The sequence below is a fragment of the Miscanthus floridulus genome, chromosome 11, assembly GCF_019320115.1.
Source record: "Miscanthus floridulus cultivar M001 chromosome 11, ASM1932011v1, whole genome shotgun sequence".
NCBI classification, from domain to species: domain Eukaryota; kingdom Viridiplantae; phylum Streptophyta; class Magnoliopsida; order Poales; family Poaceae; genus Miscanthus; species Miscanthus floridulus.
Genome location: NC_089590.1, coordinates 3883036 through 3907186, shown reverse-complemented (window position 1 = coordinate 3907186; position 24151 = coordinate 3883036). Strand labels below are relative to the sequence as shown.

The 24151-nt window shown below is 50.5% G+C and overlaps 1 protein-coding gene across 1 annotated transcript; it reads left to right on the top strand.

Annotated features, from left to right (window-relative positions):
• Window positions 1-3915: 3915 nt before the first annotated feature.
• LOC136494284 (ATP sulfurylase 2-like) lies at window positions 3916-8401 on the top strand. Its single transcript, XM_066490453.1, has 5 exons — window positions 3916-4585; window positions 6378-6783; window positions 6852-7112; window positions 7813-7899; window positions 7993-8401. Exons 1-5 carry the CDS (start codon window positions 4029-4031, stop codon window positions 8116-8118), a joined length of 1437 nt encoding a protein of 478 aa, XP_066346550.1. The 5' UTR covers window positions 3916-4028; the 3' UTR covers window positions 8119-8401.
• Window positions 8402-24151: the final 15750 nt, after the last annotated feature.

Below are 24151 nucleotides of genomic sequence, written 5' to 3'. Positions count from 1 at the left end.
GTCAACACGCGGGAGGTAGATGATGACAGGTGGGGTCCGATGTCAGTGACTCAGCGTTCAAATGGATTTTTCTATTTTCAGATTTGAATGAATAGTGTCTGTTTTTGTTATTTTTGTGTAGATTTATTTAGAGCTCCAAAAATTATGAAAATTTTTGTGTGACTTCTCTGAGATGTATAGTATTTAAGAAAAATATGAAATAGTGTTTTTCAGTAAGTTTTAAATGTGATAAAAATTGCTCAATTTATTCATAAATGGATTTCCAGGATTTTTCTAGGCTTATTTATTTATCCAAAAATTATGAAATTTGTTTTGCCACTTAGTTAACATGTAATGAACATGTACTAAAATTTTGGGCTCAATTAGAATAAGTTGATTTATTTCATAATTTTGAATTAAATAATTAATTCATAAAAGCAAACAGTAACCTTTAGTGATTTAGGTTTTGTTTGGAATTTTGGATTGAGTGATGACCTTGGGTCATTTGTTGTTAATGATCCTTGGTAGTTGATGTATATGTTTACGAAAAAGAATTAGTTTGTTTGACTTGCAACTGTACCGCGAAGGAAAGTTGTATTCAAATTATTAATTTTTCATCCCTCATCGAGCATCATGTTTCGAATTCCGCATCATGTTAAACATGGCATTGTTATTACGTGTAGTGAATGAAGGTGAAAACGTGGTAGTTAATCAAGCTGTTCAAGAGGTTAATCCGTCTGTTGAGGTCGGGTCGAATACTTGTGTAACGTCGCAGGAACCGGACTTTTCCGTCAACGAAGGCAAGCCCCGGATGCATACAACCCTACCTTGTATTTTATAAATTAATTTCGCTTTTGCTTTCTGTTACTGCATTAAGTGATTAGGAGTTAAGTAAAAGCCTAATTGGTGCATTACCACCCTTGTTATTCCATATTTACCATATTACTAGTTTTAAACTCGTATATGCCTAGTCTTGCTTAGCTATGCGTAGAACGATGAAAGTCGGGTGACTACCTGCCACCCGCAAGTTACAAATGGAACACTGGTTAACTATGTTAACATGTGATATGGGAATGTGGAGTAATAAATCTAGACCGGGCGGACTCGGTGAGTGTGAGCCACAAGACATGGAGGTCTTGTGAGCGGGTTCTTTCCGCCTGTGTCGATTAAGGCACGTCCGTTGTTGAATTGCATGAGGTGAGAATTTGTAGTACTAACCACATACTCCGGTAAGCCTGAACTTGGCAATTCTATTACGAGAATGGCTACTCGCGCACTGGGAGTGGAGAGATGGCGGGAATAGCGTGTACCCACGTGGCCATGGGCTGGAATGGTGGAGTACTGTGTTCTCGGGTGGCGCGGACCCGTTCTTGCTTTAGAGGATCCGAGGGTAGGTTGGTATATGTAGGTCGGGGACCTGCATATGTCGTGTGGTCTGGAATTCCCAGCTGGGTGTTAATCGGTTCGAATCGTCGTTGCTCCTCGGTTATGGAGACTCAACTCACTGTTCATCATCGTAGAATTAATAACCAGAACTTAAATAAGGCTTGTGAAGATGTTGGATATGAAGTTTCATGATCTCAGTGTGGATCGTGTCAGCTTTATATATAATTCTCGAGAAGTTTTCTATATAAAGAATGTTGTTAAAAGAGCTTTTACGCAAAAGAACTTTGATCATTGTTAAAGCTATACCTTGAATCCTTGAGCCTGCATTACTGAGTCTATCAGTTAAGATTTCGGATAAGTCTTGTTGAGTACCTTTGTACTCAGGGTTCGTTGACCCCTTGTTGCAGGTGAGCCTCATGAGCAGATCTGTTTTGGATCGTGCTGCATGACTATCGTTCGTTCTGACTATGAGAATTAAATGCGTGATCCTTGGGCAGGATGTTTATTTTGTGTGTTAATTATATGTTAGTTATGCCACTCCACTACTACTATGGTTTATAATAATTATGGAACTTAGTTTGTAAGGTTTGAAACAACTGGTTTGTAAACTATGTTATTGTAAGACTTCCGCTGTTTTTACTCTGGTTTTGATATTTGAATAAATGTTGTAATACTGCAATGACTCTGTAACGTGATCCTGCTCGAAAATCGTGGATGATTCGGGGTTCCCCGAGGACACCCGACAGTCTTTTTAAGTTATTGGAAACATATGCATAAATGTCAAAGGTCGTCGGACAGTGACAGGTGCATGTGGGCCCTATAACTTAGGAGGTTCTGCCACACCCTCCAACTTTTGCAAGCAAAAGCAAGAGGCTCGGGGGCTACACTCAGTGAGTGCAATTTTTACGAAAAATTGCACCCACCCAAAAAGAACTCGGACATAAGCTCGGAGGCTGCATGCCGCAAAACTACTCGGATAATGATTTAATCGAAGACTAAAGGGCCGCTTCGGAAAGATGCCGCAAAACTACTAGGATGATGACATAATCCAAGTCTCGGGGACTACTTTAGAACACAAATTTTCAAACAACATAAAGGATCAAAACCCTCTAACTTTTTGTTCCAAATAGCAAGAGGCTCGGGGGCTACACTCAGTGAGTGCACTTTTTTTTTCGAAAAAGCGCACGTCACCAAAAGACTTCCTCAACGCAGACCACTTCAAGACATTACGACAAAAAGAACCCGGAACGAGCCATATTCGAGTTCTTTTTTATAAAACTTCAACGAACAATCAGAGCAACTTCAAGACAAGATCCTCCAGCTCCTTGTTCCAAATAGCAAGAGGCTCGGGGGCTACAACCAGATGGATGTACTTTTTCTTCAAAAAGCACTCACCACTCGAAGATCCCAAGAAGCGCTACAAGGTTTCACTCCAGAAAGCACTCGGATGACATTTTATTCCTACTCAACAAGACTTGAAGGAGCAAAGCGAGACTTTCAGAGCTCAACCATGAAGTGCTCGGGGGCTTGTCGATGCGGGACCCATAGGATACCCCGCAAGGGAGAGAGAAGATCTAGTCCAACTAGGATTCTTCCCATATAATCTTAGTAGTAGAACTATTAAGTAATCCTACTAGAAAATCTTATTGTAAACTGACTAGGACTCTGACCTCCTGACTATATAAAGGAGGGCAGGACTCCTGAGAGAAGAGGATGACAATTGTACAACACAACATATCACAATCAATCAAACGCAAAGGCTAACGCCGACTAGACGTAAGGTTATTACTCGATCTACGATCGAGGGCCTGAACCAGGATAAATCGACTGCCTCTTGCGTTAACCATCGAGTTCAGCATACGCCGAAGCCCGAACATACTGCCCCAGGTACCCCCGTGGCAGGCTATCGGTGGTGAAACATCGACAACATTCAAATAAGAAAAAGAAATAAACAAATTAAACATGAGAGTAAAGTAATATTGTAAAACGACTACATTTGTATTAACTGAACAATCACAAAAAACTATTATTTCATTAATTAATAATTCACTACATTTGTGATAGGATGACACTTCTTATTCTATTTGGCTAAATTTCTATTCAAGAAGATTAGGCCCACATGTCATACTCACACTTTTGCAAGGATACACCATGTGGAATTGGGTCGTTTTATTATCCAATAAATATGTGGTTTTGCTGAAGTTGTAAATGGAGAGTGGTTTTGTGAAATTAGGAAATAAAATGTGGTTATTAGGAAGTAAAATGTAGTTATGAGAAGGTCCTTCCTATTTTAAAATGAAATCATTTTCAACAAATTGTTTTTTCACACATTTTGCTACACAGAGTAATAAACTATTTAAAGTGTGTAGTTTCGCGATATTTTACTGGAAAAAGAAGCTTATTTTTACTCCATATATTCTTTAAAAACTAAGGGAATACATGAAATGGACCTTTTATAATCGTCCAGTCATTTTCAATGAATTTTCCAAAGATTTGGTCAAAGAAGAGTAAACCCATGCTACCTATCATATCACTCGCCTCCATGTGACCAATCAGCGACCTGGGTGTTGTCATCCGCCTCGGCCTCGCCTGGTGACCGTAGCGACCTGCACCGCCCGCCCGCACCCAAGCGCACCGCGCGGTCGAACACCTCGCGCGCATCCATGGCCACCACCCACCAACTCACTCCATCCCGCCTCCACCACCCCTCCGCCTCCTCCGCGGCTCGCGTCCGCGCCACCGCCTCGCTCGCGCACCCGCACCTCCTCTCCCGCCGCCTCCGCCTCGCCGCCCCGGACTCGCGCTCCCCCTCCCTCTCCCAGCGGCACGGACGGCGCGGCGCCATGTCGGTCCGCAGCTCGCTCATCGACCCGGACGGCGGCGCGCTCGTCGAGCTCGTCGCCCCGCCCGACCGCGTCCCGGCGCTGCGCGCGGAGGCGGAGGCGGAGGCGCTCCCGCGGGTGCGCCTCGCTCCCGTCGACCTCCAGTGGGCGCACGTGCTCGCCGAGGGATGGGCCAGCCCGCTCCGCGGCTTCATGCGCGAGCACGAGTACCTCCAGAGCCTCCACTTCAACTGCGTCCGCCTCCCCGACGGGAGCCTCGTCAACATGTCGCTCCCCATCGTGCTCGCCATCGGCGACGCCGACAAGGAGCAGATCGGGGGCAAGCCAGACGTCGCGTTACAGGGGCCCGACGGCGGTGTCGTCGCCATCCTGCGCAGGTACGTACGTCCTGCTCCTCCTTTTCTTATTCCTATTATCAGAACATGCTTGTTCCATTTTGAAGTTGTTGGTTCGACCAAACACAACAATCACAACATTCTTGTGCTATGTTTACTGCAACTTTCGTTAGAATTTCTGTGGGGGGAAATTGTTTCGTTAATGATATACAATTGAAATTCCTTAGGAGCTCATGATGGCATTATGTTTGCTGGGTATAGGTGATTTTAGTTTTGTATATCCGAGAGCATATTATTACAGTAATGTGCCAAGCATCCTCTTATAAATGAACTATGTCTGCACCCAGCCAACTTTTTGATAATTTAATTGAGGCAAATTCCATGGAAGCATCTTAGGTCTGCTGCTTGTTCTTTATAGTCCACACTTTGGCTCGTTTGGGGGGCCATAACAGCACTACCAAGTTCAATGGATGGGATTCTTTTGGCTAAAAGCTATTGTCCTCCTTGACGGCGCTGTCCCTTTTTCCATCATGTCACCCTCATTTTTATTGCATAAGGATTCCCTTATCAGGCGTATTTGACCCATGTGATTAATGAGCAACTTGATCCTAATATCTCTGTGAGTGGTTGTCAGGTTATGTGACCATTGGTCAAATGGTACTGTTCTGTTGTCGTGGATGTAACTTCAACTTGGCCCATCTGAAGTGAACTAATACGTTTAATAACCAACAACCAACTTAATTTGGAATTCAAGATCTGTCCTCGGTAGTTATTAGTTGATTATGAGAGCAATGATGCTTTTTGTGTGGCCCTTGCAAGTTGTCATGTTGACGTGATCTTATCCCATTTTGAATATCCCTTCATGACACTTCCTTGCCCACTTTCTGGAGCATGGAGCAATATCACAATCATCTTGTCACCCCCATCTGTTAGTCTCAACTATACTCACTCGAATGACCCAACAGATTTAGGCCCTAATTAGTCCTTTCTTTCATGTAGCTGTGGATTTTAAATGTTTAATTATAATTTTATGTGCTATAGTAATTTTTTTCTACAATCTGGTCATGTAAGCTCTGCTTTTCCTTCAGAATGAATTCTGAGCAAAGTTCCAAAAATAATAAAAATTCTTTCTCATCCCTTCTTTGACCATTCAGACATCATGATCACTACTGAGACTGACATTTCTAGACATGACATGCTGGTGAGGAATATTCCCTGGTGATAACTCAAAGATACATATGATGTTTAATATTTCCCTTTTCTTGGAAACACACAATAATAACTTCCTTAGTTAAGTGACACATAGCAGATATTGTGTAAAAAAGCATTTGTCCGCTGATACTTAAACACGCAAGGGTAAGTTTGGTCAAACTCATCAGGGCAGAGATACCAGGGGGATAGTTCCCACTGAATGCCGGGTAAAGAAGTGGTCCTGATACAAATTATTAATTCAATTCTGGAATTATCTTGCTCAATTTAGTAGATGTTTCTGGTCTGAAAGAAAAAAAAAACATTCCTCTTGTGCATATTGCTAGTAGCTTTTTTCTTTGGACAGCTTCCATAGGCCATGTACTGAATTTACAGCTAGTTATTCATGGTGTCACCATCGGCTTTTACATAGCCATGTCAATTACCTGTCTCTTTCTACAACCTGTTTTTTACTGTGCCACTAATACTATTGTAGCCATGTTTTACTTTATATGCCATATCGATGCAACTTAGCTCAACTGTAAGAACACTTTCATGTTAACAAAGCATGGTTTTTGTCGTATTACTTCTGCATGCAGCTCCTGTCAAAATATTTGATTTTTATGCATATGTATCTGGTCCACAGAGTTGAAATATATCCCCACAATAAAGAAGAAAGAATCGCAAGAACATTTGGTACAACTGCACCTGGTTTACCCTATGTTGACGAGGCTATTGCGTCAGCTGGGAACTGGCTGATCGGTGGCGACCTGGAGGTGTTGGAACCCATCAAATACAATGATGGTCTTGATCACTACAGACTCTCACCTCGGCAACTTAGGAATGAGTTTGACAAACGGGGGGCTGATGCTGTGTTTGCCTTCCAGTTGAGAAATCCAGTACACAATGGTCATGCATTATTGATGAATGACACTAGAAGGCGTCTCTTGGAAATGGGTTACAAGAATCCTATTCTACTGCTACATCCTTTAGGTGGTTTTACCAAAGCGGATGATGTCCCACTGCCAGTTAGAATGGAACAACACAGCAAGGTATACATTTGTCGTCTTAGATGTTTACTGGATGTATCATGCAAATTGCTGAAGTTGATCATGCACAGGTCTTGGAAGATGGAGTCCTTGATCCCGAGACTACTATAGTGTCTATATTTCCCTCACCAATGCATTATGCTGGTCCAACAGAAGTGCAGTGGCATGCAAAGGCACGAATTAATGCTGGCGCCAATTTCTATATAGTAGGCCGAGATCCTGCTGGAATGGGCCATCCAACAGAAAAGAGGGACTTGTACAACCCAGATCATGGGAAGAAGGTCCTGAGCATGGCTCCTGGTTTAGAGAAACTCAACATACTGCCCTTCAAGGTATTTGATTGACATACGTTTCCTTGACATTTGACATTGTCCTATTCATTGAAATGTTGGGGGTCCATAAGTGTTTACTTGAGAAACTGTTGAAATATGATACACTCATGATTCTTTTTCCTGTTGTATTAGTCTCCAGAGTTGTATTTCAGCATTTAATTTGACTTTTGACTGGCAACAACCGTTCCTTTCTCAATTATTCCATTTTTTTGTGTGTTTTAAGTGCATTTACTAGAATATGAATAGTAGATGAATCTGATGGAGTGATGGTATTTGCAGAATGTAAACTCTGTAAGAAATCATTTCCCTGGTAGTATGCGAGCACTAGAACCTTTGTTTTTTTGACGACAACACTAGAATCTTTGTTGTTTTTGGCAAAGGAACATGAGCCATCAGTTCCACTGATGCTACTACTAATGGAGCCAAGAATAAATGTCGACCATGTACTATAATTTAAGTTATTACAGTTTTTATCTGTCATGGTAGGATACATTGATTTAGTCTATTGTATTTCTTTAGAACATGACGATAAATTTTTCAGAAACTGATAAAATTTCAGTAATGCAGATACCACATGTGTTTTTGAAAAAGAAACAAGCTGTACACTAATGATTCGATTTGTTTCGTTTTACCAAAAACTTGTTCGATTTTTCATCTCCTGTTATCTTGAATGCACTCATGTTTTGTTATCCCCTTACAGGTAGCAGCTTATGATACAGTAGCAAAGGAGATGGCCTTCTTTGATCCTTCACGCAGTCAAGATTTTCTGTTCATCTCTGGAACCAAGGTAGGCTCGTTAGTTTTCGCCACGTTTATCATTTAGTTTTCATACTAGCAGTGGATTTACTCCTGCTAACCGTTAACCTCACATATCAACCAGATGCGCACTTTTGCCAAAAATGGAGAGAATCCTCCAGACGGTTTCATGTGCCCGGGTGGGTGGAAAGTTCTTGTTGACTACTACAATAGCCTGCAAGCTGAAGAAGCGACTCCAGTCCCTGTATGAGGCAAGCTACTATTTGACTATGAGATTATTCAATGGCAGGAAAACATGCAAGCACGTGATCAGATCATTTTAGCTTTTCCTTGTTGATTCTTTAGGTTAATAGTTGATTGATATGATCAAATCTTTTCGATTGTTTGTTTGTCTTTAAATATGAGACTGTGAAGCATGGAAAACTAAGATCTGTACAAATTGAGCCAAAACAGTATGGCTATTGTTTTGTAGCGAAGCCGGTTCAACTATATATAAAATAAAAGATGAAAGGGTGCATATTTTTTGGATGCTACTTTCACTTGTTGCCGTATTAAAACCATCTATGTTGCCAAAACATTGGTGAACTCGACGTATGAAGATGATTTTTATATATAAATTGTAGCCTTCGACGAGATCTACAGTGTTCTTGTTTTGATTTTCTTCTTTAAATATATTTAAAAAATAATTATAAAATCTTATCAGCATATTAATTGGCGTACCAAGCTTATCGCCTTAGAAAAAATCATATCTTTATTTTATGGTATCGGAAAATATATTTTGTATATGAAAATTGTACTCTCGATGACATCTACAAATCTATAGTTTTGAGTTTTGTCAATGAGGTCGTTAAGACGGTGAGAAAAAATAATATAATGTTTCAGTAGCATATTAATCGTGTACCATGGCTTGTCACCTTAGAAAAATCATATTTTTATATGGTGTCGGATAAATATACTTTTTATACAAAAATTTAGCACTTGATGAACTTAAGGCCTATTTGGATCCCATGGGCTAACAACTAGTTGCTAAAGTTTAGCCCTTGAGGATCTAAACAGGTGGATTAATTGGTGGGCTAAACTTTAGCCAAGGTTTGGACTAGTTGTTAGCTCACTACTAGTCCATCCAACCCAGCTATCTGGGGCTAATTTTTCAACCGATCCGAAAAAAGATGCCACATATGGCATGCCCTCGGTCCCGTTGGCAACCGCTCGGCCAAACGCGCGACCCAACCCTCTCGCATCCACCGTGCCTCGCCGGTCGTTGCTCCTCGCACGTGGCCTCTCGCCGTGCCTCGACGGTCGCTGCATCTCGCCCACTGCCGCCGGTCGCTACTCCTCCATGTAGGGTCGAGATGGCGGACTAGAGGGGGGGGTGAATAGTCCTTTCTAAAATTAATCGCGCCGGCTAACCGAAACAAACATGGAATTAAAACAATCGGTCTAGCCAAGACTACACCCCTCTATCTAAGTTCATAAGCACCTTAAAAAGATCCTAATCAAGTAATTAAGGTGTCGTTGCTAGCTAGAGCTCACCTAATCAACTCTAGAGCAAAGATCACACATACCTATTCACTAGTACTTCACACAACCGGGGAGCTCCTACACAACTAGTGATGCAAAAAGCACAAAGCCACCCAAGCTCACTAGCAATGCTCAATAACAAGGCTTCACAAGCCAAATTATAGAGCGCAAATTACTTAGCTACACAAACTAACCATTGTGACTAACAAGGTTACTAAAACCAAATTAGCCACGCAAGGGAGCTACTTCTATGCTACACAAGCAAGAAGGCAACTATCAAGCTACTAAAGCTAAACTAGTCACAAGAGCAACTACACAAGCAAAATGTAATTGAAAGTAATACAAGCTTGTGTTTCGCGGAATGCAAACCACCGAGAAGATGATGAAGACAATGTTGTCACGGTGATTTTCTTCTGGGGTTCACTTGGTTGCCACCAAGCTACGTCCCCGTTGTGTCGAACACTCACTTGGTGGTTCGGCGGCTAATTGGCATCACCCGCTAAGCCCGCATGTCGGGCACCACAAGAACCTACCCGAAAGTGAGGGTAGCTCAATGACACACTCAACTAGAGTTGCTCTTCGCGATCCCCGCGGGGTGAGCACAACGCCCCTCAAATCCTTCTCCGAAGCACTGCACAATCTTCTCGCGTGCTTCAACGGAGTCACAAGCCACCAAGATGTCTAGGAGGTGGCAACCTCCAAGAGTAACAAGCACCACCGGCTTGCAACTCGATCACCTAGTGCCACTCGATGCAACCTCACGATGCAATCGCACTAAAATCACACTCACTCGCAATCGGATGATCACTATCAAGCATAAGTGAGTTAGAGGGCATCCAAGCACACCTACACAAGGCACCAAGGCTTAAGGGTGCTCAGCCACCAGCCCAAGCTCGATCTCCACCTCTATTTATAGCCTCCAAACCAAATAGAGACGTTGGAGCAAAGCTACTGGTTTCTACGAGGGCACCCCCAACGGTTGAATTGAAACTAGCCGTTGGTCACCGGACAGGGGTGGTGGTGGCACCGCCCTAGGGGTGGCGGTGACCACCCAGGCCAACCCCATGAAACCCTTGCACTCAGAAAAAATAGGGCGGTGCCACCTAGGCAGCACCCCGAGCCCAATTTCGCCTCCTCTTCTTTACCAACTTCTTCACCTTTGTAAATATGCTAACACCACCAAGTGTTCACCAACTTGTGCACGTGTGTTAGCTTTTCACAAATATTTTACCAAAGTGTAGGGGACCATGACGCCTAAGAGGGGGGATGAATTAGGCAACTTAAAATTCTAACTCTAAACTATGGCCTCTTTTACTAACCTTAGCAAAACCTATGCAAAACATAAACTATCTAAATGTGTGTCTATAGTTTTGCTAGTGTGTTGCTGTCGGTGTTTCGTACAAGCACCGGCAAGTAAATTTATAGTAATGCGCGTTAGGCTCGGATGGTGCGCTAAAGGACACAGGATTTATACTGGTTCGGGCGGAACGTCCCTACGTCCAGTTTGTTGCTGCTTGTGTTATTAGCACCGTAAACAATCTGTAGTAAGGGATACAAACTGCCAAGAGAGGGACTGGTCCCAAGTCTCTGATCGAAGGATTGAAAGGTGGTCAAGAGCTTCGTAGCTGCTTGAATGTGTGTGAATGTGTTCTATTGTTCGGTCCTATTTTTTCCGTCTCCTCGATGGAGGATGTGCATCCCCTTTTATAGATGAAGGGGGTGGCTTTACAAGGGTGAAGACTCCAGGATGCGTATTCTACTTAGTCCTGTGGCTTACGTCTATCCGATCAGGTCCTCCATCCTGATGAGTGCGAAGGAAGATAAGTGCTTACGATATTGTCGATGTCTCTGTAGGATGTCAGGCTAGTCACAGAACGCTGTCCTGCGCAGGGTATGGGCTGTAGTACGGTGGTTTTGACTTATGAGCCTCTCCCAGCCCCGCTCCGTGCGCCTTCTGGTTCCCATGATTCCTTGTTGGGAGAGTTCAGGGTCGGGGTCCGGTGTGGCACCGTGGCCAAGGCCTTCCGACTAGGAGGACCTGAGGGGTCGGGAAGCGGACGCCGCTCCCTCGGGTCCACAGCGTGGTGACGGAATACCCGTCGTCTGTGGAGATAGCAAATCCGTTCTTGGAGCGTAGCGGTTGTCGTATATCTTTGTTGGGTTCCGTGTCCCAGAGCTGAAGGCGGCGCCTACAACTCTACAGGGTGAGGCGTGCACACCTGTAATACCTTTTGGGCTCTGCGGCGCCCGGAAGGGTCTAAAGCATCAGTCCTGTCGTTCCCTGGCAGTCCTTTTCCTGCCAGGGCGCAGGGTATGATCGTTAGAGCCATGGTTGACCTGAATGTCTTGTCTCGTCCTGTACCCATCATTATGAGGGATAGATATCGATCAGGGCGAGGCTCGTTCTGGGCTGTTGGGCGAGACGGAGTTTGGCTTTGAGCCTTTGGGCGAGGCAGGGTTACCCCACAAAGGCGTCGGGTGAGGCCGACCCTACCCCTCTGGGATCGGGCGAGACGGAACTCATCCCTTAGCCCTCGGGCGAGACCGAGCCCGCCCTCGAGGGGTCAGGCGAGACGGAGTTTATCCCTCGGCCCTCGGGCGAGACCGAGCCCGCCCTATAAGCGTCGGGCGAGGCGGAACCGAACTCCTGTTACTCGAACAAGGGATGACATGACGCCTTTATGCGTCCGGAAGTTTTTCACGTTTGGTGGTTATCGGTTCCGCCTTCTGGGGTACCCTGGTATTAGGTCCCCGACAGTAGCCCCCGAGACTCTAGGTGATTCGGGTAGAACCGCCTAGAGGGTGTTTTTTTTTGATTTCGTTGAAGCTAATTTGCCGGAGGGTGCGCGCGAGCGCACCCGATGGGTGTAGCCCCCGAGCCCCCGGGTGACTCGAGTTGAGTCGCCCGGGGGTTTGTACCGGCCCCTTCGAGGGTAAGGCTGAAGGACTTAGTTTTACATCAACTGGGTGTTTTTCCGAGTGGGTCGTGGCGTCCCGTTCGCTAGGGACTGATTTGGAGCTGTCCTAACTGGTGCTTCTGCCCTTGACGGCGGATCGTTCGCGGATTCCTTCTTAGTCGGGCCGGCTGGCGAGTTTCTGGGCCCTAGGCGGGCCAAAGAGAAAAGAACAGGCCTTTGTGGCTTGCGCTTCCCCGGTGGGTAGAGAGTCCGGATTTGTTTGGGGAAGGCGAACCGTCTGCCGAGATTTTTGGGATGAGAGGATAGGGACTGCGGGCGCGTGTCCCGCGACGTGACGCGGTGGCGTGCGTGGCAGGCCCGGAGATCGAGGCGGACGGTTGCCCTTCTCGTGTCCGTCGCCACCTATAAAACCGCAGGGTTCGCCCCCAGGGTCCCGTATTTCGCTCCCCTTCCTTTGCGTTCTGAGACATCCGCCGCCAATCTTCCCAGCCTCTCACGCCCGCATCGCCACCGTCGACCGGCCTGCCTTCGTGTTCCAGCCGCCGTTAAGCTCGTGCCTGCCCTTCCCCCCTACTGCTTCAATGGAGTTGTGGGGCAGATCAAGCATTACTTCCCGGCATCTGGAGGGCCTCGTCCGCCGTGGCCTTCTCCGCCCACAATCCGCCGTCCAGGAGTGGTTGCTTCCTGGCGACGAGGGTGAGCCGGTGCCGCCCGAAGGGTATGTCGTCTCTTTTGCCCTCTTCCATGAGCGGGGATTCGGGGTACCCGCGCATAGATTTCTTCGGGGGCTATTAGATTACTATGAGGTAGAGCTGCAGCATCTAACTCCCAATGGGATACAGCATATGGCAGCGTTTGTTGCCCTGTGCGAGGGTTTCCTGGGGATCGATCCCCATTTTGATCTGTGGCGGTATTTCTTTAGCGTTAGTCTGTCGAAGAGGAAGATTGGGGGGAAAGAAGTAGATGCGCCGATGGGGTGTGCCAGCATTCACCTGCGCCACACCCGGTCGAAGGGTTACCCGTACATGCGTCTGGCTACGTCCAACAAGGGATGGCATTCGCAGTGGTTTTATGTTAGGGATGATGTGAGTGCCACCCTACCGAAGTACACCGGACGTCTTATTGTGGATGCTCCGGCGTCGTGGGGCTGGGGCGTCCAGACTAAAGACAAGAAGCACATCTCCGACCTTCTCTCCGCCCTCCATGCCCTGAAGGGTCGGGGTGTAAAGGGGTCGGGGATTATCGGTGCTTACCACGCGAGGAGGGTGGCGCCACTGATGGCGCGCGTGCTTCCCCTGCATCGGATGATGCCAGGGATGTCGTTCGAGGGAACGGTGCTCGTTGACGAGGCGCTCCCTTATTCGGAAGTGGCGCAGCGTGTCAAGGAGGCGACGGAGCCGACGAAGGATTCTGCCGGCATGGTCCTCGACATCGTGTATCCGGTGCCCGGGCATCCTCCATTATGTTGGGGCTAGCCGAGGGGGCTAGTCTTCAAGGATAGTCCAGCTCCACTGCCGAAGGACAGGGCTGTGGCGGCGGCGAATCGACTCGCGGCCGAGCGGGACAAGAAGGCAAAGGAGGAGATGAAGAAGGTGAAACGACTGAAGCAGGAGGCACGGGATCGGGGAGAGGACGTGAGCAGTGAGGATGACGACGATGATGATGATGACGACGGCGACGACGAGGTAGCCGTCGACGTGGATTGGGGCGTCCTAGAGGATGAGGAAACGCTGACAAGTGGCCACCCACCCGTGTAGGGGCCCTTTGCTTTTCACGCAAAGGGAAGTGAATCAATGAGGTCGGTGGAGGCCGGCGAGTCCGCCGCTTCGCACGGCATGCTGGCCGAGGATCGGTGGATGGGGGCCACCGGGCTTGCTGCCATCGACCCTGAGGCGATCGTGGAGGGGGGTGGTACTGGAGCCGCGCCCGGCTTTGGTGCCGCGCCTTGTGAGATGATGGAGGGGAGCAGCTCTGGTGCTGTGCCTCGTGAGACGAGGGAGGGGGACGGCTCCGGTGCCGCGCCCGACGAGACGATGGAGGGGAGCGACTTCGGCGCTGCGCCCGACGAGATGAACCCCCCTGCCCCGGAGCAGGGGGCAGGCAAGAAACGGTCCCGTCCGGACGAGTCAGGGCAGGGATCTGGGGATCCGTCCCCAAAATGCTTCCGCCGGCCAAGGACGTCAACGTAAGCTCTTGACTCCTCTGTTATCATCTCTTTTCCATTTTTATTTTGACTTAACGGTTATTACCTTTGTGTAGGTTCCTGCGGACGGGTCACCCCCTAGGGTTGGCGCCCAAGAAGAGTCTCGCCCTTCAAGCGGGACAGACGGCGTCGCCTGGAGTCACCCCTGTTTCGGGCAGGGGTGGTGCCGACGTTGGGGCCGCGTTGGCCGCACCGACGGCGTCCATGGTGGCTCCCACGCCCGCAGAGGCTACTGAGCGAGCGGCTTCTTCCATGGCGGGCGTGGAAGAGCCGGCCGAGGACCGTATGCCACCGGTGAAGGTGATCGTGACTGCGCCGAGCCAGGATCAGCCGAGCGCGGTCGTGGTGGCACCCGAGGGCGTGGTGCAATCCGCGCCGCCAGGTGCCCATGTGGATCCGCCCGTGGCGCCCGAAGCGGTCCAGACGGAGGAGGGTCCAGCCGGAGGGTCCTTGAGTGCGGCGGTGGTGCCGCACAGGGTCAGGAGGGAGCCGCCACCGGCCCCTTTGTCGGGAGGAAGCCGCTCCCCTGCGCGGGGGGAGCCGCTGCTCCAGTGGATGGCTGCTCAGGACCCGACGTCGGCTCTTTTCTCGCTCGATGATCATTCTGAGAGTATGGAGCGAGAAGGTCTTGACATTGGGATCTCGACCATGCTGAACGCCCTGGACCAGGCCAGAGGAGCCCTCCGTGAGATCGTTATCCCTACCTCTCAGGTATTTTCTGGACTTTTCTTTTTTCTTTCTTCGTGTGTTTGTGGGTTCTCGCATTTCTGATATCAGTCTTCTTCTTTAGATTCTTGTTGCTCGTAGCCGGAAAAAATCCCAATTCCTCCGTGAGCAGAAGGCGGAGTGGGATCGCCTCTCCGAGGAGGCCCGGCTGCGAGCAAACATGGCCGCCCAGCTTGCTATCGCTCAGGAGTGGGAGGCCCAGGCACGTCAGGATGCGGAGGAGGCGCACGGGATGTTCGAGGACCTGTCGGCGAGGTCCAAGCTGGATGGAGAGGAGATTGCCAAACTCCAAAAAGAGCGAGACGAGCTGCTGCAGAGGAATGCCGCGGCCAATGAGAAGGCCGGTGAAATCCTGAAGGAGCTGGAGATGGAGCGGGACCTCCGGCAGAAGGCCGAGAGTAGGGCCACAGCCCTCCAGCAGAAGGTGGACGAGGATGTCGAGGTGGTCCGCTCTCTCCGGGCGGAGCTTGATGACGCGGTGAAAGGAAAGTTGAGTGCTGAGAACGTCGCCACCAAGCTGGAGAAAGAGGCTGCCTATACGCGTAGGGCCCTTCAGGCGGAGAGCGATGAGCATGATCTTCTACAAGCTGCGGTCGGGGTGGTCCTTAATGCCCTGAATGTGATGGAGCCGGTGGAGACCAGCCCGCTCGTGGCTCGTGTCGGAGGTATCACGGCTCGGGTGGGCCAACTTGAGGAGAGTGCCTTTCATCCCGGGATTACCCAGGCCTTCACCGTCGCCCACGCCCATTATGAGAAGGAAATAAACCTGAGGGTGATGAGCGAAGGCTTTCCGTCCACCTACGAGGATGAAGAGCTGGAGGAAATGGAGAAGATGGTCGCTCCCCTTGCGAAGAACCTGGCAGACAGTCTGAAAGAAATGGTTCTCCCTTCGCGGGAGTAATTAGTCGAACAATTTTGAGAACAGTTTATATGTAATATGTGGACAAGTGTCGGTATTTTTCGAGTCTGGACGCCTTTCGTGCTTTTGCGTCTTAATTTCGTTTTGTTTGATTTTTTGCGATTTGATTTTTTACGGTCTTACCAATATGTTCCCCTGAATTATGCCGCTGATTATAATGCTAGGAGATTGAGGAGGTAGCCGTACCTTAACAGCCCCCGAGTAAGGTCCGACCCCCGCACCTGCCTGGGGTCGGGTGTTACTGGAGACCGGAATCGTGGTTTCGGTGTCAATGGATGTCATCGCAATAATCCCCGCCCTGTCTTCCAACAGAAATCCCAACTGGGGACTCTATGGGCTCGGCAAGGTGGGGCTTTTGTCCCTGCATTGTTTGGCCCGAGCCCCCAAGCCTTGTTAGGGTCTGATAGGGGTCGGCCGTTATTTGCGTGTTACCCCGTCCTTGGTTTTCGCAATCGGAGGGGCTGAGTGAACGACACTTGCCTCGATGGCTTGAGTACCGTGCTCAACGAGCTCGCTAACGGGTACGTTCGTGTGGAATCCGGGTCCATCATTTGCTGATGGGGTCGGCAGAGCCCTCTGGTGGCACTCCACAACTTCTTAACCCGCCTCCCGGCAGATGCCTGAGTCGTTCGATAAGCTCAGGGTGCCCGATGGCCTCTCCTCAATGGAGATTCTGTGGGTTTGGCTCAAGGTTAGAATCGAACGAGAGAAGGTCGAGACGTCTCGGTTTGCTTCTGAGCGGGGTCGGGCAGGGCCGCTAGGGCTCGTCTCGGTTATCTCTCCCTGGCTCTGTTTGGCGTGAGGCGGCCTCGAGCCCTTCGCGGGCCGACCTTCGAACCTCAGCCTGTGGTTGCCTATATCGGATAAGGCGACAGCCGTTTCGTGGTGCGACACGAATCATTGGGATGCAATTTTTTGCATATGAAATGTTTTGAATGCAAGATTTAATTGAAAATAAAGGCGGTAACGTTACCTTGGTGGTATGAGTGGCGGAAAAGCTCCTACCTGATGGGTTCGGGCCCTGACGTTTGGAAAAACCTACGTAAGAATTGCCATTCTTTGTTTTTGTGTCTCGGTGACGATCCGAGCTGTTTGATTAACTTGGGCAACCTGACAGCTGTAGGCGGACCCCTCCGATCCCTTTTTTGAGAAAGGCGGACGTCGAAACTAGAGACGCGAGAGGCGTTTGAGCATGATTTTTCTGGTGAACAGAAACATCATAGCTATCGGGGCGTAGGGTTTGCTAGTTCGTCCAGTTTTACTCAAAGCTTTGTGCCTGTATATCGCACCCTTAGTTTCAAGCGTACGGAGGGGTCGGGTGAAGAGGATGTCTGGATTGGTAGTCATCCTCGACAGCCCCCGAGTGATGTTCGCGCCCCCGCTATTTGATGGGGTCGGAATCTTGCGAACAAATTTTAACGCATAAAATGTGAAGGCTGAGAGGCTTATCTTTCTTTGGTCGTTCGTTCGTCGTGTCTTCTGGGCTGAACGATCGACCCAGGAGATCTGAAGGGTCCCGTCATCGAGTCGTCCGTGGTCCTGCATGGGGAGGCGAAAAAGTTGTCTGCCTATGTGGGCGCCTTAATCGCCGCGTCCAGAGTGGGTCAGTGGCGGGCCATACCCAGGCAGTGTTCAGTTTGACCAAAGAGGGACGCTTCATAGACCGGGGTTCGTCCCGTCACCTCTGGCGCGTCCCCTCAGATATCAATCAGCATTGATTGCGTAAAAAAAGGGGAAGGGAGAGGGTTTTTCGTCTGACCTTTCGCCTTTCCTTAGTTACTGCGCCTCCTCTTTAAATAGGGAGGGGGAGAGGAGCTCTCATCCCACCTCCCCTTCTGCCTCCGAGCCGCTATCTCTCCTTCTTCTTCCTTTCCGCCAAACGCGTCCGTGCGTCGCGGTGGTTCCTGAGTGAGGAAGAGTAATGCCAGAGAGAGAGATAGAGAACTTACAAACTTGCTCGTGATTCTGGTGCGTGATGTCGAGCCGGAGGTTATCCAACGTAGATGAGATGGTGCGCGCGGCCCTTGCTGAGGAGTCGCTGCTGCCGAAGGAAAAAAGGCGTCGGTGGGCGTCGTACATCGTTGACTTCGCCGTCGTTCGCTGCGCTCCTCCCTTGGCGGGAGGCGTTTCCTGCCCATACGCCGTTGTCAGGGTTATGGCTGGGGATGATGGCGTAGTCCCCAGACGCTCCGGCGGAGGCATCATAGATGGTGGCGCCTTCGAGGATCCAACGAAGATGTCGCCGATGGAGAGCGTGGCACGGCGCCCGCAGTAGACGAGCTGGCCCGTGTACATGCCCTCGACGTCGCCGATAGAGAGCATGGCACGGCGGCCGCAGTGGACGAACTGGCCCGTGTACATGCCCTCGACGTCGCCGATGGAGAGCATGGCGCGGCGATCGTAGTAGCACTTGTGGTAGAGCTGAGCCAGGACTGTAATGAAATAACGTTGTGGGGAAGCCCCCGAGTAAACAGTCTTCGGAGTATATTGTTCCTTTTTTGTAATGGCATCGCTTTGTAAGTGGTGAATTCGTGCAAAAAATGAACAAAATTACATCCTTTGCTTGTGGCAAGTCATTTTAGCGCTTTCCAACTCTTCTCATGGTCTAAGTCATAGGAAGCTAGGAACGTGGGCAAACTAATTCTGATTGAACTGGTGAGCAAAGAGGTTGCAGCCGCTGGGGCGTGGGTGTCTTGCAGTCCTACCAGTTGTGTTCAGAATTGGTTCCCAAGGTCTTAGCCCTCGAGACTCATTTACGAGGCGAATGGAAAACTTATAGAATGTTTGTAAGTATAACACAGGGATTTTTTGCAATCGCGATACTTGTATTACACATAACATATGTTATGATCACATGCCAGCCCCCGAGTGAGGTCTGACCCCTCGCAATTTGCAGGGGTCGGTAGTCACTAAGGATCGGGGTTCTGTCAAGACAAAAACTGATAAGGAAAAGTGTAAGCTTATTTTAAGGATAGAAACGACGTAGCTGCTCAATGTTCCAGGCGTTGGTGAAGACCTCGCCTTTGATGGTTTTCAACCGGTAGGCGCCTGGGCGAAGTATTTCCGCGACGATGTAGGGCCCTTCCCAGGGTGGGGAGAGTTTGTGGCGATCCTTGTTGCTCTGCACAAGGCGGAGGATGAGGTCTCCGACGTTGAAGGCTCGACCCCGCACCCGTCGGCTGTGGTACTGCCGTAACGCTTGCTGGTACTTGGCTGAACGGAGGAGGGCGATGTCGCGGGCCTCATCCAGCTGGTCCATGGCGTCTTGGTGAGATGCCTCGGCTCCCTGTTCGTCATATGCTCTGATTCTTGGCGCTCCATAGTCGAGGTCCGTCGGGAGAACGGCCTCGGAGCCGTAGATCATGAAAAAGGGTGTGTAGCCGGTGGCCCGGCTAGGAGTCGTCCTTAGGCTCCAGAGCACAGCCGGGAGCTCAGTGAGCCAACACGCGCCGAACTTGTTCAACCGGTTGAAAATTCTGGGTTTGAGGCCTTGAAGGAGCATGCCATTTGCGCGCTCAACCTGTCCGTTCGTCCGGGGGTGCGCGACGGCTGCCCAGTCGATTCGGATGTGTTGTTCATCACAGAAACGAACGAATTTCCTACCGGTGAACTGCGTGCCGTTGTCTGTGATGATGGAGTTCGGTACTCCAAAGCGATGGATGATGTCGAGAAAGAACAGCATAGCTTGCTCGGATTTGATTGTGGATATTGGCCGAGCTTCAATCCATTTTGTGAACTTGTCTATGGTGACAAGCAGGTGGGTAAAGCCTCCGGGCGCTTTTTTAAGTGGCCCAACCAGGTCAAGCCCCCAGACCGCGAAGGGCCACGTGATGGGGATCATCTGGAGAGCCTGGGCCGGGAGGTGTGTTTGCCGAGCGTAGTATTGGCACCCTTCACAGGTGCGTACAATTTGCTCGGCATCGGCTACTGCGGTGGGCCAATAGAAACCCTGTCGGAATGCCTTCCCAACCAAGGTTCTTGGTGCGGCATGGTGTCCGCATGCCCCTCCGTGGATGTCGCTTAGTAGGAGTTTTCCCTGTTCGTCCGGGATACAAAATTGCAGAATTCCGATGTGACTTCGTTTGTAGAGTTCGCCCTCTACAAGAACGAAGGATTTGGCGCGTCGCGTGAGCCGTCGGGCTTCTGTCTTGTCGGTTGGTAGTACGTCGTGGAGGAGATAGTTGATGTAAAGCGTCCTCCAGTCATTGGGAGGATCGGACTCCATTGCTGGGTCATCTTCAAGCTCCATGACCTCGGGGTCGGGAGGAACAGTTGGCGGATCAGCCTTAGGGGTCGGACTAGAAGGGCCATCGTCGGCTTGTTCCGACCCCGCGTAGCGTACCGAGGGTTTGTGTTGGTCACTGGCGAAGACGCCTGTTGGAACTGGCTCTCGGCTGGATGCTGCTTTTGCGAGTGTGTCGGCCGCTTCGTTGAGGCGCCTGGGGATATGATTGAGTTCGAGGCCGTCGAATTTGTCCTCCAGACGTCGGACCTCTTGACAGTATGCCTCCATCTTGACATCGTGGCAGCCTGACTCTTTCATGACCTGGTTGACAACCAGCTGAGAGTCGCCCCTGACGTCGAGGCGTCGGATGCCCAGTTCGATGGCGATTCGTAGGCCGTTGATGAGCGCTTCGTATTCTGCAATATTGTTTGATGAGGGAAAATGAAGCCGAACCATGTACCTCATGTGCACCCCAAGGGGGGATACAAGGACTAGTCCTGCTCTGGCACCCTTCTTCATCAGCGATCCGTCAAAGTACATTACCCAGTACTCTTGGTCGACGGCTGCTGGTGGCATCTGGACCTCGGTCCATTCCGCGATGAAATCAGCCAGTGCCTGAGATTTGATCGCCGTTCGGGGCACATAAGAAATGCCCTGATCCATCAGCTCAAGTGCCCACTTTGTGGTTCTTCCCGTAGCGTCATGGCTATGAACGACCTCGCCGAGGGGGAACGACGTCACTACTGTCACGGGGTGTGATTCGAAGTAGTGGCGTAGCTTCCTCTTGGTGTTGAGGACGGTGTAGAGGAGTTTCTGGATCTGGGAGTAGCGGGTTTTGGAGTCGGATAACACCTCGCTGATGAAATATACAGGGCGCTGCACCTTGAAGGCGTGCCCCTCTTCTTCTCGCTCTACTATTAAGGCAGAGCTAACCACTTGGGTGGTGGCTGATATATATAGTAGGAGAGATTCTCCATCGCATGGAGGAACTAGGACCGGCGGCTTAGTTAAAAATCGTTTAACCATGTCAAGTGCTTCCTGAGCCTCGACTGTCCACTCGAAGCGGTCAGTTTTCTTCAGGAGTCGATAAAGGGGGAGTCCTCGTTCGCCGAGGCGTGAAATGAATCGACTGAGAGCGGCAAGGCACCCGGTGATCCGCTGAACCCCCTTTATGTTTTGGATCGGGCCCATCCTCATGATGGCTGATATCTTCTCTGGGTTGGCTTCGATGCCACGCTCGGAGACGATAAAGCCGAGCAACATGCCCCTCGGGACCCCGAAAACACATTTTTTGGGATTGAGCTTGATGCCGTTCGCCCGGAGTTTCGCAAAGGTACGTTCAAGGTCGGCGACAAGGTGGTCAGCCCGCTTGGATTTGACTACGATGTCGTCGACATAGGCCTCAATGGTTCGCCCGATGAGATCTCCGAAGCAACTAAGCATACAGCGCTGGTACGTTGCCCCAGCGTTTTTCAAACCAAACGGCATCGAAACGTAGCAAAATGATCCGAAGGGCGTGATAAAAGATGTCGCGAGCTGGTCGGACTCTTTCATCGCGATCTGATGGTAGCCTGAGTATGCATCCAGGAAACAGAGGGTTTCGCACCCCGAGGTGGAATCGACTATTTGGTCTATTCGTGGTAAAGGAAATGGATCCTTTGGACACGCTTTGTTGAGGCCAGTATAATCAACACACATTCTCCATTTCCCGCTCTTTTTCCGAACAAGAACAGGATTTGCTAACCACTCTGGGTGGTATACTTCCTTAATGAATCCTGCGGCCAGTAGTTTGGCTATCTCCTCGCCGATGGCCCTGCGTTTCTCCTCGTCGAAGCGGCGCAGGCGTTGTTTCACCGGCTTGGAGCCCGGGAGGATTTGGAGAGTATGCTCGGCAACCTCCCTCGGGATGCCTGGCATATCCGAGGGTTTCCACACAAAGATGTCCTTGTTGGCGCGGAGGAAGTCGACGAGCGCGCTTTCCTATGCGGAGGAGAGCGCAGTCTCGATTCGGACTTTTTTGCCCTCGGAGCTACTGGGATCCAAAAGCACGTCCCTGGAGCCCTCTGCCGATTCGAACGATCCGGACGACTTCTTTGCGTCGGGTGTCCCTTCAATGACCTCCTCCCTGAGGGTGGCGAGCTCTTCGGATGCGATGACCGCGGATGCGTGTCCGCAGCATTCGACCTCGCACTCGTAAGCACGCTGGAAGGAGGTGCCAATGGTGATGACCCCACGGGGGCCCGGCATCTTCAGCTTCAGGTATGTGTAATTGGGTACGGCCATGAACTTCGCGTAACATGGTCGCCCCAGAATGGCGTGGAAAGTCCTCGGGAATCCCACTACATCGAAGGTGAGGGTCTCAGTCCGGTAATTGGATCGATCCCCAAAAGTGACGGGCAGGTCAATCTGCCCTAGTGGCACAGCTTGCCTTCCTAGCACGACGCCATGGAAAGGTGCTCGGACGGGGCGGAGGCGCGTTCGGTCGACGCCCATCTCGTCGAGCGTCTTGGCGTACATGATGTTGAGGCCGCTGCCCCCATCCATCAGTACCTTGGTGAGCCACTTTGGACCGACGATCGGGTCGACGACAAGCGGATACCTTCCCGGGTGTGGGATGGCATCCGGATGATCGGTCCGGTCGAAGGTTATGGCGGATTCCGACCACCGGAGATATGCTGGCATAGCCGGTCCTGCGGTATAGACCTCTCGACGTGCGACCTTCTGGCGGCGCCTGGAGTCGTAGGCCGTTGATCCTCTGAAGATCATGAGGGCACCGGTCGGTGTTGGGAAGGTGTCGTCCTTCTCCTCCGTGTTGTTAGTGGTGGGAACAGGCTCCTTCCCCTGCTCCTCCTTGTTCAGACCCCCGGCCAAGTATTTGCGCATAAGGCCGCATTCCTTGTATAGGTGCTTGGCCGGGAAGGCGTGATTTGGGCATGGCCCCTCGAGCATTTTCTCGAAGTGGTTCGGGGTGCCCTCCGCGGGCTTCCGGCCACCTTTGCGGTCGGCAGCGGCCGCGAGTGAGCTGTCGCGCCGTTGCTTCTTATTTTTCCCTTTGGCAGGACGGTTGGAGGCGCCTTCGCTAGCGTCCTCGTCCCGCCTTGTCTTTCCGTCGGAGCGATCAAAGATGGCTCCGACCACCTCCTCTCCAGAGGCGTGACTGGTGGTGATGTCCAGAAGTTCCTTGGTAGTTCGCGGGCCCCTGCGTCCTAGCTTGTGGACCAGGGATTCGCAGGTCATTCCGGACAGAAAGGCTCCTATCACGTCGGCGTCGGCGACGTTCGGGAGCTCGTTGCACTATCGGGAGAAGCGCCGGATGTACCCGCGGAGGGTTTCATTGGCCTTCTGACGGCAGTTCTTGAGGTCCCATGGGTTTCCAGGGCGTTTGTACATGCCCTGGAAATTACCCACGAAGATCTCAGTCAGATCCGCCCAACTCTGAATAGCATCGGACGGTAGGTGCTCCAGCCATGCTCGTGCCGAGTCAGCGAAGAACAGCGGGAGATTGCGAATAATGAAGTTATCATCACTCGCACCACCGGCCTGACATGCAAGCCGATAGTCTTCGAGCCAAAGCCCGGGATTTGTCTCGCCAGAATATTTGGGAATGTTCGTAGGCGGTCGATACCTTAGAGGGAACGCAGCGTTGAGGATGTGCCGACCAAAGGCCTGAGGGCCTGGCAGGACGGGGCTAGGGCTTCGGTCCTCGTTGCTGTCGTAGCGCCCACCACGTCGGGGATGATAGCCGTGGCGCGCTGCTTCTCCCTCGTCGCC

Excerpts from the sequence above, each read along its gene's own strand:
- LOC136494284 (XM_066490453.1), top strand. The coding sequence starts at position 4,029 with ATGGCCACCACCCACCAACTCACTCCATCCCGCCTCCACCACCCCTCC. Across the intron at positions 4,586-6,377 it reads GTCGTCGCCATCCTGCGCAG|AGTTGAAATATATCCCCACA; the intron begins GTACGTACGTCC and ends TCTGGTCCACAG. Across the intron at positions 7,900-7,992 it reads TGTTCATCTCTGGAACCAAG|ATGCGCACTTTTGCCAAAAA; the intron begins GTAGGCTCGTTA and ends CATATCAACCAG.